Consider the following 16028-nt stretch of genomic DNA (forward strand, 5'->3'; position numbering starts at 1 on the left):
ATGTGGCTTTGCCTATGATACTGCTCTGTTTACAAGGCCACCATAAGGGGAAAACCTCAGAGGTAGAGCAATGTAAGAATCAAAAGGCTTAACATAATGTGTAAAAGCTCCAAGGAATTTCTTCTGTACTACATTAAAGCATAATAAATCCTAGCACAAGTCTCTACAGAAGCTCAATATGGCAGCAACTGTATGAATATATGTATGCCACTCTTCTGTCATTACCTGGAAAGAAAGATTTCATAAAAGTTGCTATAATTTTTACATCTGGTAAAACCTAAGCAAAATATAAAAGCAGTGAAAAGTCTTGCGGGACTGTAATTAATTTATGAATATATGAACCTAAGATTTACCATCAGCTAGAAGAGCAAATCTGCATACTTTGTTTTATGTGATTTGAATTTTTGGATATTGTAGGCTGAATAGAAAGTTAGAAGAGGTAGCCCTTATTCCAATTTAGGCAAGAGAATGTTTTTGACTAGGGAAATGAGGGCATTTGGTGAAAGTTAGTGCAATATTTTATGAGAGTTTAAGATGGGAGAGGTCTTTATGGCTGACCTTTTCTGTAAGTGTAACAAAGGTAAGAGAGGGATCAGGGGTAAGTCCTAAGTACTTTGATTCAGCAACATGTACAATAACATTGTTAGGTTTATGTCAGATAGATGTAGGATTTTGTGTGGGGTAGACAATGCCATAATATTTATTTTATTGTGGTTAATTAGAAGAAGATCAGATTAAGCTCAGTTTCAAAGCTCTGCAAAGGACAGTTGCAAGTCACTTTGCAGTCTGGCTGGGCATTTAAAGAACTGCAATAGAAGGGTGTCAGTAGCAAACAGGTCAGAGGGGACAGATCAACAAAGCTGCTGTATTCAGACATTATGGGATTGCAAGCAGATTCTCAGCAAAAATGTCATCAAATGATACAGGAATGGAATGCAAAACTAAAGGCACATGGAATGAAACTGAACAGAAGTCATGGCAGCAAATGTTGGAATCAAAGAAAACTGAAAACTGAGATAGACATGAAAATTATGGAACAGGCTAACAGCTTCAAGTATTAGGGAAGGGTTGATGAGAAAAACGAAATTCTGAATGAGTAGGTCACAACTATAATCAGAGGGGCTGTAGCCAACTGAGATAGAGTGCCAGGGATAGTGCATGACAGGAGAATGTTAAAAAGCTGAAAAGTAAGATGTAAAGCAATTGAGAAAGCTAGAGGTGATGAAGATGATGTGCCTGACATGGACAGTAGGAAGTACACTGTGGGACAGAAGAACAAATCAGGGCATCAGAGCAGAAGTCACAGTAGCTCCAATTGCAAAGGAAGTCCAAGAGAAGAGAAAAAGGTGATTTGGGCACAAGTGCAAGAAAGCTGAAGACAACCTAGTGAAGAAGATTTAGGAGAGACAGGATGATGGCAAAAGGAAACAATGACATCCAGAAAAGAGATGAATGGATTTCATGAGAAAAGACCTGAGATAGTCAGGCTTGACCATCAAAGAAAGTAGGAGGGTAATAAAGAAAGATGGCAACAGCTGATGTGTCACCCAGGTCCCATGTAGAAAATAGCAACAGGCAGGTTGATGATGTCACTGATGATGATGAAGAATAAAAGGATATCATCAGCATATAGTACATCTAGCAAAGGAATGTCTTCAAGGAGGTCATTAATAAATAAGGAGAACAGAATGGAACCCGGGACAGATCCTTGTGGTACCCTTGTGTGTAGGGTGCCCTCTGATGATATAAGACTGTAAGTATGGGCTTAGAATGTTTTATTGTTGAGCTAACTTTAGAACCACTTTATGGTATTTTCACTGAAGTTAAATGTTTTCAATTTCATAAGCAGCAGGTTGTGGATTACAGTCTCAAATGCTCTAGCCATGTCCACAAAGATGCCAGCAGTAACTAGTCCATCACTGATATTACTGCAGATGGAGTCAGTCGCAGACAATAAGGTTATTGTAGTTTTGAAGTCATTTATGAAATCATGCTATTTGTCTGAAAGTAGTCCAAAGCTATGTGTTTGAGTATTTGTAAAGGATTTTTTAGAAAAAGTTTGATAAGGGATCAGGGAATGTAGATGGGTGTAAAGTTATTAAGTGTATTGGAAAAGTTTATTTTTGGGAGGGAAATTTAATTGTTTTAGGGCAGGTGGGACTATTTCTGTAGTAAGGGATAGACTGCCTATGTAAGTTAATGGTTTGGCAATTTTGTGCTATGCCCTTACAACAATATTGTTAAGCAGATATACCAATGCACTGCATTACATCAAATTGACTAAACATTGTCAATAAAACAATATTTCCAGTATATACAACATTATAATATTTACAGTTTTGAGGAAATAAAACATAAAGTAAGTTTAATGAATACGAACTATGGAGATGAGTAGGGGTAGTACTTGAAGACAATTAAGAGACAGAATAGTTATTACAACTAAAGAAGATAAGCATGAACCAGATTATGATAAAATGAGGATGATGTGTGAGATGAAAAGAAAGAGAGAAGAAAGAAGGAAAAGCAAAGTAATTGAGGAAGAAACCTGCAGTATCATATACTGTTTCCAAATGTAGCATAAAGAGGAAATGACTTTCAGAACTAATATCCTCAGGATGCAAACTATCCATGTCACTTCTAGATCCCTGCAAAGTGAACATGTGTATCCTCTGATGTCAAAAATATTCTATGGTGTTACTGCACACCTTACTCACATTGTTTCTTTTCTGTGTAATCTAACATGTCTGCAAAAAGTGGTTCTTTGGAATACTGTATATGATTAAATGTAGAATATCTGTTTTCTTTTCATTTTATGCCAATTATGTTAAAGCATTATGTTTGTCTGCTGTGTTTATGTATGCTCCCAGATTGCATGGAAAAATGATTATTAATTTCATCAGTATAACTACTTAAATATAACTAAATAAATAGAGATAGATAATCTTATATGCTCTTTATCACAAAGCACAGATTCAGTATAATTTTTTTCAGACTTTGACTTTTGTGAAGGATAAAAATGCAAAAAAAAGGAGATTGGTTTTCATGTTATTCAGTAGACATATTCTTCTTTATTGAAAAAACAAAGACACCAAAATGATTTAATACTTTCTTATCTGAGTTACAAAAATATGAAAGGTTTATATTTAATTATTTATTTATTTAGAAGTAGTTTCATTCAGGAAAACAAAATGGTTTGTCTTTACAGAGCCGAAAAACTGTAAGCAGCTTCTGCAACTGGGCCATACTCTGAGTGGATGGTACACTGTCTATCTTGAAAGCTGTAAACCATTGGCTGTATATTGTGACATGGATACTGATAGTGGAGGCTGGTTGGTGAGTGAGACCTAAATGAAACTGCAGATATATACTGCTTTATATTTTCATTCATATCATGCACTGCCAAGGCTCAAAATGTCATTTGCTTATACTCCAAATAAAAAAAAAAAATTAAGCACCATGATTGTTTTAGATGCTTATGGTATACTTAATCAAATATTGTAATTATTTTATGCATAGTTTGTCATAGCTCCAGCCAATAATATGGTGGAACGGGTAGGGTATTCCATTCTAGTTTGCTCACTCCATTCTAGAATGAAAACAGATTCATAAAACTTTGCAGCTTGCTGCCATGTGTACAAAATGGGCAGAACAGAATGATAAATCTGATACAAGCATATAGTTTCTTAATGCTTGAAATACTGGGTGCCAACAATATAGAGGGTAAAATATTGAAAAATATAATTCTTCCATCCCAGTTTATACATAAATATAACTTCTGTAAAGACATTCCATGAAATGGTTGTGGTCTCTAGCCAAAGCATCTTTCTCATGCAGAAGCAACAAGTAGCTGAAACCTGCCAGTGACAGTCTGAATATGGTTTGCACGTAGGTAGGCTAACACTTGCCAAGACCAGCTAAGTATGATTTTAAAATCAGTGATCTGTGTACTTGACTAGCTCTCCCCAACACAGGTAGTAATGTCTGTGACTTAGATTGTTCATAGGTAGTTACTAGACTTGTAGTCTAGGAGCCCACTGAAGAGGCTAGCCCACATTTCCCAGAACCCTGTCTGGTTAAGTGACTTGCTCATAGTCAAATAGTAGGGAAAGGGATGCTGAGGAAGTCAAATCATGGACTACTGGAAGGGGCTCATTAATACTGTCTTAAACTTCTGCGCTAACTGCTAGACTTCATGTTCCTCCGCAGCCATGATGGCACACTCAGGAGTATGGCACCCCTAATGTCTGCATTGCAGTTTAAAAATTAACTTAATCACCTAGATTGGGAATAGAACCCACAACCTTTTGAGTTTTCAGTATCAACTATACGTGTTACCACTGAGCCACTGACACCACTATATGAAGCTGGCTGTACCGACTAACAAGAACAAAAATGTCCACTCAGCCTGTAAATATATACATTAAAAACATAAGGTAAATATATTCATTAGTAGCTTACGTAGTCTTTTCTGATCCGGCAGTATGTACTGAAGGATTTAAATATATGCAGATACTAATATATATCATGGCTAAGAGGACTGAAATATCTTCACTCATCATGAGAAAATCTATTCTTAAAGCTATCATTAAATGCAATTATATAATGCCATAGCTGTAGCTACCTCAGTTGGCACCCAGAACATTTCTCAGACAGGTACAATCCAGAACCAAAAAAAAATGTGTTTGGAACTACAAGGCTTTGTGATGATATAAACAGTCTTTTAATCAGCAATGATATCAGCTGCAGCTGTTAAATCAGTGCCAGCATGGCACATGTGCCTGATTATCAACTCTTTTGAGTTGTTCTGACATGTTCATTCCACCAGCTAAGAAGGTCAGGATGGCACCTCTGTGGGTCACAGAGTGTTGCCTGCACTGCTTACCACTGTGAGATATGTCAGTGCCATCAGAGATAGGTTCATAGGTAGGTACTAGGCTTTCGCCCCATTGATTAATTAACTGAGCCTCTGTCAGGAAGAGCCAGTGAAGTGATCCCAGAGGTGTATTTTCTGTTACCCATCCACTCGCCAAGGTTTCTCTTGAAGAGTGTTAGTGAGGGGCTCTGCCTAATGTAGTTAGGAATTTTGTTCCAAAGCATGGGGAGTCTCTGTGACAGGAATCTATCCCTCCAGTGTGTTCTATTTATTGTTGTGGAGTGAGGGGCTCGCAGTGAGCTGGATTTCTTTAGGTGGAGCATGTCCATCAATTCTGAGTTGGACATGGCTTTGTAAGTCAGGCAGAGATCACCACTGAGTAAGCGATATGCCACTGAGTACAGCTGGAGCTTTTCCAGTCGGGTTGCAAAGGACATATGTTTGAGGCCAGTAATCCTCTTGGTGAGGTACTTTTGTGGTCTTTCCAGCTGTTGGAAGTGTCTTGTGAGGTACATCCCAAATGGGCCATTGCACTCTATGATGGGTCTGATGAGTGACAAGTAGAGGGGCACTATAACCTCTTTATTTTTAGATGCAAACCCTTTAGTAACTAGATGGGCTTCATAGAAGGGTTTCCTAACTACTTTGGCAATATGATTGTCAAAGGAGAGATTACTATCTACCTGGGTCCCCAGATCTCTTATTACATTCTGTATTAAGGGGGCTGCCACCTATGTGGTAATTCATGGGTGTTTTGTTTTTCCCAAATGGGATGACTATGCATTTTTTGGCATTTAGCTTGAGACCATGACTTTGACACCAGGTGTCCATCTCAGTAAGTCCCTTTTGGAGAATGTCCGTATCAGCCCGAGAGTCAGTTATGGCTCCTAGTTTGCAGTCATCGGTGAACTTGGTTAGCCGTAGTCCTCCTGTGTTTACCTGTACTTCTGAGAAGTATATGCCAAACAGTAGAGGTCCCAGGACCGAGCCTTGTGGGACACCACTTGTGACTGGTTTAGAGTCAGACCTGGAGCCGGCTATTCTTACCGTGTGAGTTCTGTCTGTAAGCCAGTTGGCAACCCATCTCGTTACGTAGGGGTTTATGTTCAGGCTGGTGAGTTCTTCTATAATTCCTGAGTGGGGAATGGTGTCAAAAGCCTTGGCAAGGTCAAGGTAGGTTGTGTGAACCACCTTCCTCTCATCTATGGCCTTGGTGACTGTCTTGAAAACGTCAGCCAGGTTTAGTAGGCATGATTTGCCCTTAACAAAGCCGAACTGAGTCGGGTCAAGTGTTTGGAGGTTCCCAATGTCTTTGTTAATGAGTTCCATGATGATGATGCGTTCCATAGCCTTGCATACCAGGCTAGTGAGGCTTATGGGGTGATAGTTACCAGGGTCAGTTGTGTCCCCTCCTTTGTGGAGCGGAATAACCATTGCTGTGCACTATTCTATGGGCTTGTAGCCTGTGGAGAGGGTGAGGTTGAACAGTGTGTTTAGGTGGGGGGTTAGTTCATTCTGTATTTTGTGCAAGACGCAGCCTGGGACACAATCTGGCCCCATTGATGCTGTGCTTTTGGCTTTTGAAAGGGCTGTTTTCACCTGTGCGTCTGTGATTTCCGGGACACTACACTTTTCCGGTATTGTTGTGGGCCCTTTTGAGGGTGAGCAGGGGGTGAAGCTTGCACTGAATCTATCTGCCAGGATGTTGGCAATATCAGTAGGTTCAGTATATTTTGTGCTATTTTGCACTATCTCAGAGCATATCTGTGAATTGCCACTTAGATTCTTGACATAGCTAAAGAAGGCTTTGTGGTTATCTTTTGAATCCTTGGCTATTTTTCTTTCAAAGTTAGCCTTGGATGATTTTATGAGGGACATTAGTTTCTTACTGATACTGATCAGGGATGTCTTTCCTTCTTGGGATTTGCTTTTTTTCTAAACTAGTTTCCTCCTTCTATTGTATAGCCTGTTTATAGCAGGAGTCCAACAGACTGTTTTCCTTCACTTAGGGGAGTGAGTCTTGGATTTGCTAGGGATGGCATGATCTATGCATCCTTGTAGGTGCTCATAGAGTGCATTTGTAAAGGTTCCTGCAACTTGGACACTGTTATCCTTTAGCGTGGGGCCTGTGAAACTTACCACCTCTGTCTTAAGTAAGGTGAAGTTTGCTATAGAAATGTTTTTCACTATGGTTTCCTTGGTTGGGGGTAGTGGTGTGGTGTGGACATCCAGAGTGATTAGTTTATTGTCTGATCTAACCATTGATGGGTTAACCTCCGGTATGGAACACCTGTCGCCCATGTTGGTGATGGCCAGGTCCAATATGTTTTCACCTCTAGTAGGTGAGTTTACCAGCTGATCCAGGGCATTTGAGTTGATAAATTCCAGGAGGTGCTGGACATGGGTGTTTGAACTTGAGTAGCTTTCCCAGTTAACAGTAGTGGAATTGAAATCGCCCAGTATCAGGGTGCTTGGTAGGACCTTCATGTTTTCCAGTGTCTCCAGGAAGGCAGAGTGGTGGTCCTGTGTCATGGGGGCTGATCTGTAGCAGGCCACAATTTGCATTGCAGATTTGCCCGATGTTAGTTGCACATGGATGATCTCAGAGGTATCATGCTGCACCATTAACCTGAAGGTGTAGGTATCCTTGATGAATATGGATACACCCCCTCCTTTTGTGTTTTGATCCATGTACTGTGGCCGAAATGTGTGGTATGAGTTGTAGCCCGGTAGTGCTGGGGTGCTCTGTGGAGCCTTGAACCAGGTTTCAGTTGCTGTACAGATATCAACGTTCTCCATACTGAGGAGTAATTCAAGCGCATGCATTTTGAGATTTAAACTCCTGGCATTGAGTAGCATAACCCTCATTTTTTTATTTGTGCTGTTTATGGAGGTGGGTTTGCCTTTTGAGCCTTGCCTAAAAAAGGCACAATGGGGGCAGCAAGAGCCTTGGACTGTATTCGAAAGCCTAGGGGTGACAAGTGCAAGCCATCTCTTGTGAAGCAATGAGGCTTGTTGAGCATGTCATCCCAGGCTGACAGGCACTGGAGTCCCTTTGAATGACACTAGAAGCTTAGGCAATTTTTGAAATTGATCATTTTTTCTTTATACTGCGGTATCATTCTTGGTGAGGGCAGGATGCTTCTCAGGGTCAGGGTCATACCCACCTGGGCTACATGATCAGAGAGCTCTTCCATGTCTCTTTTCATGTAGTCCAGGGAGGTACGCCTCAGGTCATTCACACTAACATGAACAATGACAGAGTCATATTTGTACTTATTCTGAAGTGACCTGAGTGCTTGTGTTATGTGGTGGATTCTGGCTCCCGACAGGCAGCTAACAGTAACCTAGTTTTGCCATTTCAGTGATAGGCATCTTCCTTATACTGGAGACTTTCACAAGTGTCTGTAATCAGGTACTTCTGGTGGTCCCTATTCTCCAGCACCTGGGAACCCTATCAACAGCGGTGTTCTTGGAAGCCATGGCCATTCATCAGGTTACATTTGAAAGACCTATGATAGCATTCTTACTGTCATACATGTTGATGGTTGCCACATGCATTGTACAATGTCATTCAGATAATTAGCAGGACCTCCTTTGGTGTCACAATTGCTTGCTGCATAAATAGACGGTGTTCGTGTGCGGACACTGGCGTTGTAAATGAGTACAAGCTTCATGGTGTCTAGCATTTTTTTTCTTTAACACCATCATAGGCTACAGAAGTGAAATATATTTCTGCTTGTTTCTGCAGGAGTCATTGACCCCACTATGCATGCTCATGACTCTTCTCTAGTTATCATGCAAGTGCATATAGGTGAGCAAGCCTCTTAGCAGGGCTTTGATTATTGCTCTAATGGTCAAATTGTAGAGTACAAGGACATTCACAGCACCAGGCATTACTAGAATGTGGGGCATGTTAGAAGCTTCAGAACTATGTGATTAAAGTTCCTGCATTTGACATGGGCCTAATCATATTGTAGAAGATTGAATCATAGCAACAAGTGAAGCAATGTGAAAAAAAAATGGCAAGAAAGATTTCTACAAGCAGCAGTTGTCTCTGAAGGTTAAGTATGTGAGAAATGGTATTGTTATTATTTATTACTCAAGTATTTTGTGGTGCTTCAGGGTATCCTTGATACACTGCTACAGTAGTATTTGTTTATGCAGCTGTCTCAAGGTACAGCAATGATGCTACTATACTGGAAAGTATTACCTTGACAGACAGTTTACTGCTGTGATAGGGTAAATGGTGTTGCAGGCTGCCTTCCACTTAATTTACAAGTGATGTGTGTGTTGATATGGTATGTGCATACCTGCCACAATATGGCTTGTGTTATGTTGTTTGGGGGCAGTGATGTGCGATGTGCATATTACACGTTGTGTGCTAGTAAAGACTCTGCATTAATGTTTGACAATAGGAGATACTACTAGCCATGCCAGGAGAAGTAGGGCAGTGGATTTGTAACATATGCCAGCAGAGCTAGCTGGAATTTTGTAAATAATTATATGTCATTAGTATAGCAAACTGATTTGTACAGATGCTTGTGCTGAAAATGTATTTCTGAGGTTTGCTTGTGTTAAAATGTATCAATAGTATGCTCTGCTGGAAGGAAAATAAATGTATAAGCATTATTGTAACTGTTTAAATGTATACATTGTAACAGCATATACTGGGAGAGAAGAGGTTAATCCATATGACTTTGAAAAAATATTCTTGAAATTAAATTAGTTTATGGGTTAAGCCAAAAGATGTTATCACCCAATTTTGAATGGAGCCAGAGACACAATGTTTGTTCTAGAGAATAGGTTGTAGAAAGAGTGGGAATGTTTTTATGGTTCTGTGACTTCCAGTAGCTATGCCACTTCTGAGAAATGCTCTATCTGTGTGTATTGTAGCGCATAGGTGCTAAACCCTGATAGATTCTATTGATAGGGGATAGCATGGGAAACAGTCAGATGACCAGATGTATGTCATGTCATTCTGTACAGAAATAATGTTTTAAAATTAGAGGAGACTAAAGTCTCAGCAGCATTCTGTATTCTGTCTTGGATCTGATAACAAGGACCACTCACCTATCTTGCCTTGCTCTATTCAGTAAGTAGGAAAGGTTATTCTTTTAGTCAATCAGGAATAGATAGTGAGACTGTTTTTCTATAACTGTGTGAAACATTCCATTGATGTTAGTTTTAATATACCCTGTGGCTGAATCTCTTGTGTTTACTGTAAATAATTATTTAGCATTTTCTTGTTCTTTTATTATTTACTATTAAATATATTTAAACTTTTCATTGTGGCTGGTTCTTTTTTAGAAAATAGTATTTGCATATATTTATTTGGTGATAAATCTAGCCACTCCTGAAAGCCTTGCTGCTTGGTCAACATTACCATTTGTATTAATAATTATTTATTTATTTTATTTTATTTTATTTTATTTGTATTTTGTTAAACGGGTTAGTCTAACTGGGCTGGTGGCCCATTTTCAGTGGAGACTCGAGGAGAAAGGATACACAATAAAAAATAACAATAACAATGACAAAGTTTACATTACAAGTAATACGAAAACATTAGTGCACATTACTGCAAGCATTCATGCCATATATGAATATGAGTACGTAGCAAAATATACATTCATGTGGTAGTGGAAAATTTACAAGGCAGAAAAATTCAGCAAAGACAGTAGTTATACAGTACAAGAGGTAGGAAACCTATGGTAACAATCAAACTTACGATAGGACTTCAGAAAAAAAAAACTCTTTAACATCTTAATGAATAAAACAAAGTTGTAGAGAAGAAGAAACATGAGTAATAATTTGAAGGGCTGAAGTAGAGGGATGCAGAGGAAAGTTAGGGAAAATTAAGAAAAGAAAGCTGCATATGAGAAGTGTGGGGGGGTTAACTTCACTCAGCATAATTGGATACCCTTTTAAAAGCTTTATAGTAACTGACTGGTGGTAGTGAATCCAGTGTGTGTGTGTGTGTGTGTGTGTGTGTGTGTGTGTGTGTGTGTGTGTGTGTGTGTGTGTGTGTGTGTGTGTGTGAAAATTAAATCTTAAAGAGTGTGTGTGTCAATTACTTGGAGAAGGGACACAAAGCACTGGTTTCACATATTGGGTGCTGGAAGACTTGGCTTGGACACTCAGCTGAGTACCTAACCCTACAGCTGTGCCAGTGGGGAGCCTTACTGAGGACCAGGAGGGAGACAGATAGAGACACCCAGGCCTTGGGCTGAGTGTGTGCCCTCAGTGCTCTTATGGGAAATTCTGCTTGATGCAGAGAGGTCTGCATCTGGAAATACTGATTGTATCCATTTGTATTTCAAGTGAACATCCCTCTCCAGTGTCAGTGGTGATGATTCAGGCTCCTTCATTACTGGCCCAGTGTGAGGACATCACATTCTATGTGGGGAGTGCAGATAACACTGTGAAAAGTATAGAGCATATACTGCCAAAATGTATCCATACGTCATGCAAGCAAGTCCTGTTTATATACAGGATGTGTACCTACACAAGACACTTTCCCCATGTCACACATACCACATACATTGTTAAAGCTTTTGGAGTATTATTAAAGGTTTTGGGGTTGTGTGCCTGAAAGTCCAGTGTGTAATGTGTGTCTTGCTGAATGGATCCAAACCATTCCATCATGTGCACACTTGACTGGGCTTAGTGAGGATTCAGTCAAGGGTATGTTATTGGTGTGGCCTGTGTAACATTTTGCATCATCAGATGTGGCTTACTACTAAGGCATTATAATCAGGAATCATGTTTGTGTTTTTCTTTGGTGGTGTTTTAGGGGTACTACAGTTTACACACATATCTACATACTGGGACATTTATCTACACTATGAGGTGATTGCATTCAGATCCTGTGGTATGTGAAGTTGTATGACTACATTTACTTGAGAGATGCATGCATATATCCTCCAATGTCTTAACTGTTTAACATGGAAGGTTCCCCAAGTACAATGAATCACATAGGCACTGTGTATTTTGTTTACACAAATGTAATCAACAGCACCACTCAGGTACTTTTGAGGGTCTGCGTGGCATAAAGTATATGTGTAAATCTGCCATTACCCACTGTTGATGTCCTCCAGAGTCTTCATGGTTGCCTTATGTTTGACAGAAGAGCCAGTGCACCTGCAGATGCCAGCATACCAGCAACAGTCCTACATAATTGCATGCGTGCACCCTATAGCATCCAACAATGTACTTAGTGCCACCTGCCACATGTGGTTAATGAACCCTGATTTTTTTTGCACATGACATCTTCACAGAGTTCCCAGATTTACACATGTATCAATGACACAAGGTTTGTGACACCACTGCCTTATATAGTTTGTAGTTCTGTAGAACTATATCAGATAATTCCCACAGGTGTATTTCCTTTCATTTTCAAGTAAGCATGGCAGACTATGGAAAAAAGAGGAAGTGCAAGTTCTTTCTTCCAGAGAATGAGATCTTGCTTCAGGGCCTCCATCTCCATGGTCAGCAGATGATTAACCATAAATGATCTGACTGGGTCTTCTGCAAGCATGGCAAGTGGGATGTGATTGCAAACATAAGCACTGTCAGTAGTAAGAAAGGAAACTGTGATCAGGTCACATGACAGACTGCTGACATGATAAGTGATGCAAGTACTTGGCTAGCCCATCTGACACTGTAGCAAAGGGATAAAGCAGGTGGTCTGCTGACTGAACCCCCACTGAGACAGATGGAAGAGTTACTATCACTTCTGCTTGGGGGCCTAGACAGTTCTGGTATTCACAGTGGAAGAGAGGCATAGCCCTGTGATAAGCAGGCCACCACACATACCTGTTGGTGATGCTCCAGGTGGGTATCTATTAACATAGACAGGTATCTTCTCTAGTACCTCACAACTTAAACCATGTAATTTATCTTTTCTAGGAACATCAGAAGTTCAAGCTAAGAGGCAACTTGACAAGTATGTTTCCTTTTATTTTCCTGTGTCACTATATTAAGTAGCACTAGTTTATGCACAGGGCTGCAGGTATTGGTGAAGGGCTCTTATTTAGTTTTGGTGATTTCTTTTAATATTTTCAGAGGAGCTGTTTTATATGGGTCCTCTACCTTGGACATAGAGCTGCCTGATTTCATGGAACTGTTTGCTTCTAATGATGATGGTGGCAGCTAAATCCTGGCAGGATCAGAGGTCATAGTGTCAGTGATAGATTTCAGAAATTTGATGGCCACATTCCTACACTATTCCATGGGCACATCTTCCATGCCTGTGCAACCCACCCCACAAACACATGTTGACTGCCATGGCCAGGAAGATTTAGACACAGTGGGTGGGATATTATCACCCAAAGCATAATCCTCTTGTTTAATGAAAGCTCCACAGAGCAGCAAGATGACATCAGTGGAATGTTTGCTGGTGACTGAGCGCACCATAGATACCATCCACCTCCTCAGCTAAGTGTGTCCATGGCCAATACAAAGCATTTCTGTGGGCCATAATACAGGGACATGAGCACCATAGATACCATCCACCTCCTCAGCTAAGTGTGTCCATGGTCGATACAAAGCATTTCTGTGGGCCATAATACAGGGATGTGAAGATACAAATACAGGCATTGCTGAGTTGGATGGGATAGTGCATTCTCTCTATGATGACCTCAAAGAGTGCAAGCGTTACACATGCAACATCATAGAATGTGGTGTATGAAGTTTCCTTAAAGTAGGTGCCCTTGTGTGGCAACACATCCCATCTAACACATTTTCCTTGGGCTGTCCACTTCCATTGATTATGCAAACACTCACTGTGGAAGGCAGAAACATGATCTGGACCTGCAGTGCCACCGGCTATACTCTGTCATCCAGTGTTGAGGGTACGATGATGTTAAGTGGGCATTCACATGGATGGAGAGTTTGCCCTGAGTCTACCTGAAGCATTAGGCTACTGTTTGCGGTCACAGATCACTGTAGCCTTTCACAATGATATGGATCATGCTTGTGACCTCCCCAGAAGAGGGTGCCTTTCTGGATGGGGACATGGATTGTCAACACATTCTTCACCTGTGAGTGGCCAGGATCTGTCTAATAGATTCTAGCACATGCTGAGACATTTGCTGGGGCTGTGTCTCAGCACACATACACATGCAGTGACATCTGCACTGCCCACCACCATGCACTTGTACAGCAATGGAGACTTCACCCCCTCCATGGCCATAGACCTCTTTATCTCATCATTCCTGGACATGTCTGGCACACACACTTGCCAATACTGCTCATCTACACTCCTGTGCACACAATGTTCATTGCTGACACTTGGCACAGTGGCCATTCCCACCTGTTCATAGAATGATAACTGTGCCCTTTCCTCAGTACACTGTAACTTGGTAACCTATATCTGTTGCACGGAGTAGCCACTCTATGCATGGTATAACACACATTAGGCAGATACTATCTCTTAGCCATTGTCACAGTATGTTGTGACATTGCCTCTTAGTTAGTGTCACAGCATACATCACCTGCACCTGGATGTTGTGTAACATTGTACAAACTGCAAACATTTTACTACATGTTGCAGGGTTGAATTGCAGAACACCACCATATGTATCTGGGCAGTATAAGTGATCCTTAAACAAGTTCAACAATGACTCAAGACTGTGACAAGATGGTGTTGCAGTCATTCTCCTTTTTGGTCTGTGGGTTTGTAAAAGGTGTCACTAGCCATAGCTCTAGGGTGATCAGGCATTATCATGTCCCTGGGGAAGATCAAGCTGTACATACTGCTGGTGTAGGTCACATGTGTAACATATGTGGGAAATGTGGGCACTGGCTAGGTGGCCTGAAGATACATTGAATACTATACCTTGAGCATTATAAACCACCTATCAGTTGATAAAGTAGAACATGTTAGAATTAATATACCTTTGCCCCTGCTCCCCAGCTGGGGCTTTTTATATAATGTATATATAGTCTATGGCCACCAGTACCTCAGGGAAATGGTTTATGTTATAAAAAGCCTGAATGGTGATCCCTCTCACTCTCTCTCACTCTGTCTCCTTCACTGTCTCTGTAGTACATGGAAACCACATACCCCCTCACATGCTGTAGCTTGGCATCAAGGCACTGTAAAGTATCCTTGGTTGAATGTTTGGGATACACCCATCATTTTCCATTCATCACTGAAAGGTCACTGTAACTAGTATATTCAATCCCACAGATAACTTGGTGCCCACAGGGAGAGCTACACCAAGCTTCCCCCAGGCCTGCATATGAGGCTAACGCAGCTTAATCAGCTCCTACATGATGCATTTGTCTACCATGTAGCAGTTCATTGTTTATTTGTCATGGAGTACATGATACATTAGGTACAAATGGATGTCATAGCACTACAAAGGTGACAGTGTGCAATACATTTACTACCAACAGTGAACAGCCTCTTGCATATATAACTTTACTAGAGCAAGAACTGCCACTAGGTATTTTGGAGCCATGTGCAGTTATCTAGTTTGACAGCCCCCTCAACTCTAAGTTGACCAAGAGAAAAAAAAAGGTAACATACATACCCATGACTGACCCCCTAACAATTTGCACCCTGGTCAACTACCCCCTTTGCCTCATGCTAGTGACACTTTGGACTAGTGTGACAGCTATCCTCTACATGTTTTTGTACTCAGTTTTAACTGTGGTCTACAACTTAAGTTAACATCTCTCAGCAAGAAATATATTAATTTCTGAATTGCTCCACTATATTGTCATATTGTTTACCTCATGTTAATAGTGTTGCTCAATTCCATTGTAATTATACCATCATCATAATAGTTATGACATTGACTATGTTACTAAGTGACATTGTGGGAGAGTTACAGTTATTAAGTGAGTTAACAACATCTGTGTATTATGAATTTAATTTGCATGATATGTTGTAGTCCATTTCATATGTAAATGGGCAAGGTTGCAATTTTTTTTTACCAGGATGTATAAATGCTTTGATTGTTGACCAAAATGATCATGTTATTTTACTGTGGCTTTCCTATACACTAGTATAGTTGTTTTGCTCAGTCTTTAGCATAGTATTCTTAGGTTTCACGAGTACAGACATTATAGTAGAATACTTGTTGTTTTTTTCCTAAATACAAGTTTTTCCATGCTTTTTTACATTGCTGCAGTCATTTCCTCCACC

The 16028-nt window shown here is 40.4% G+C and overlaps 1 protein-coding gene across 1 annotated transcript in view; it reads left to right on the forward strand.

Moving 5' to 3' along the window:
- LOC122816664 (ficolin-2-like) overlaps positions 1-16028 on the forward strand; it is a 281492-nt gene that overhangs the window by 148886 nt on the left and 116578 nt on the right. The window contains exon 5 of the mRNA XM_044089619.1: positions 3206-3333. Within this exon, the coding sequence (XP_043945554.1) occupies positions 3206-3333 (128 nt within the window). The remainder of the gene's footprint in view (positions 1-3205; positions 3334-16028) is intronic.

Source organism: Protopterus annectens, chromosome 1.part1 (genome assembly GCF_019279795.1).
Source record: "Protopterus annectens isolate FY-2018-M chromosome 1.part1, PAN1.0, whole genome shotgun sequence".
NCBI lineage: Eukaryota > Metazoa > Chordata > Ceratodontiformes > Protopteridae > Protopterus > Protopterus annectens.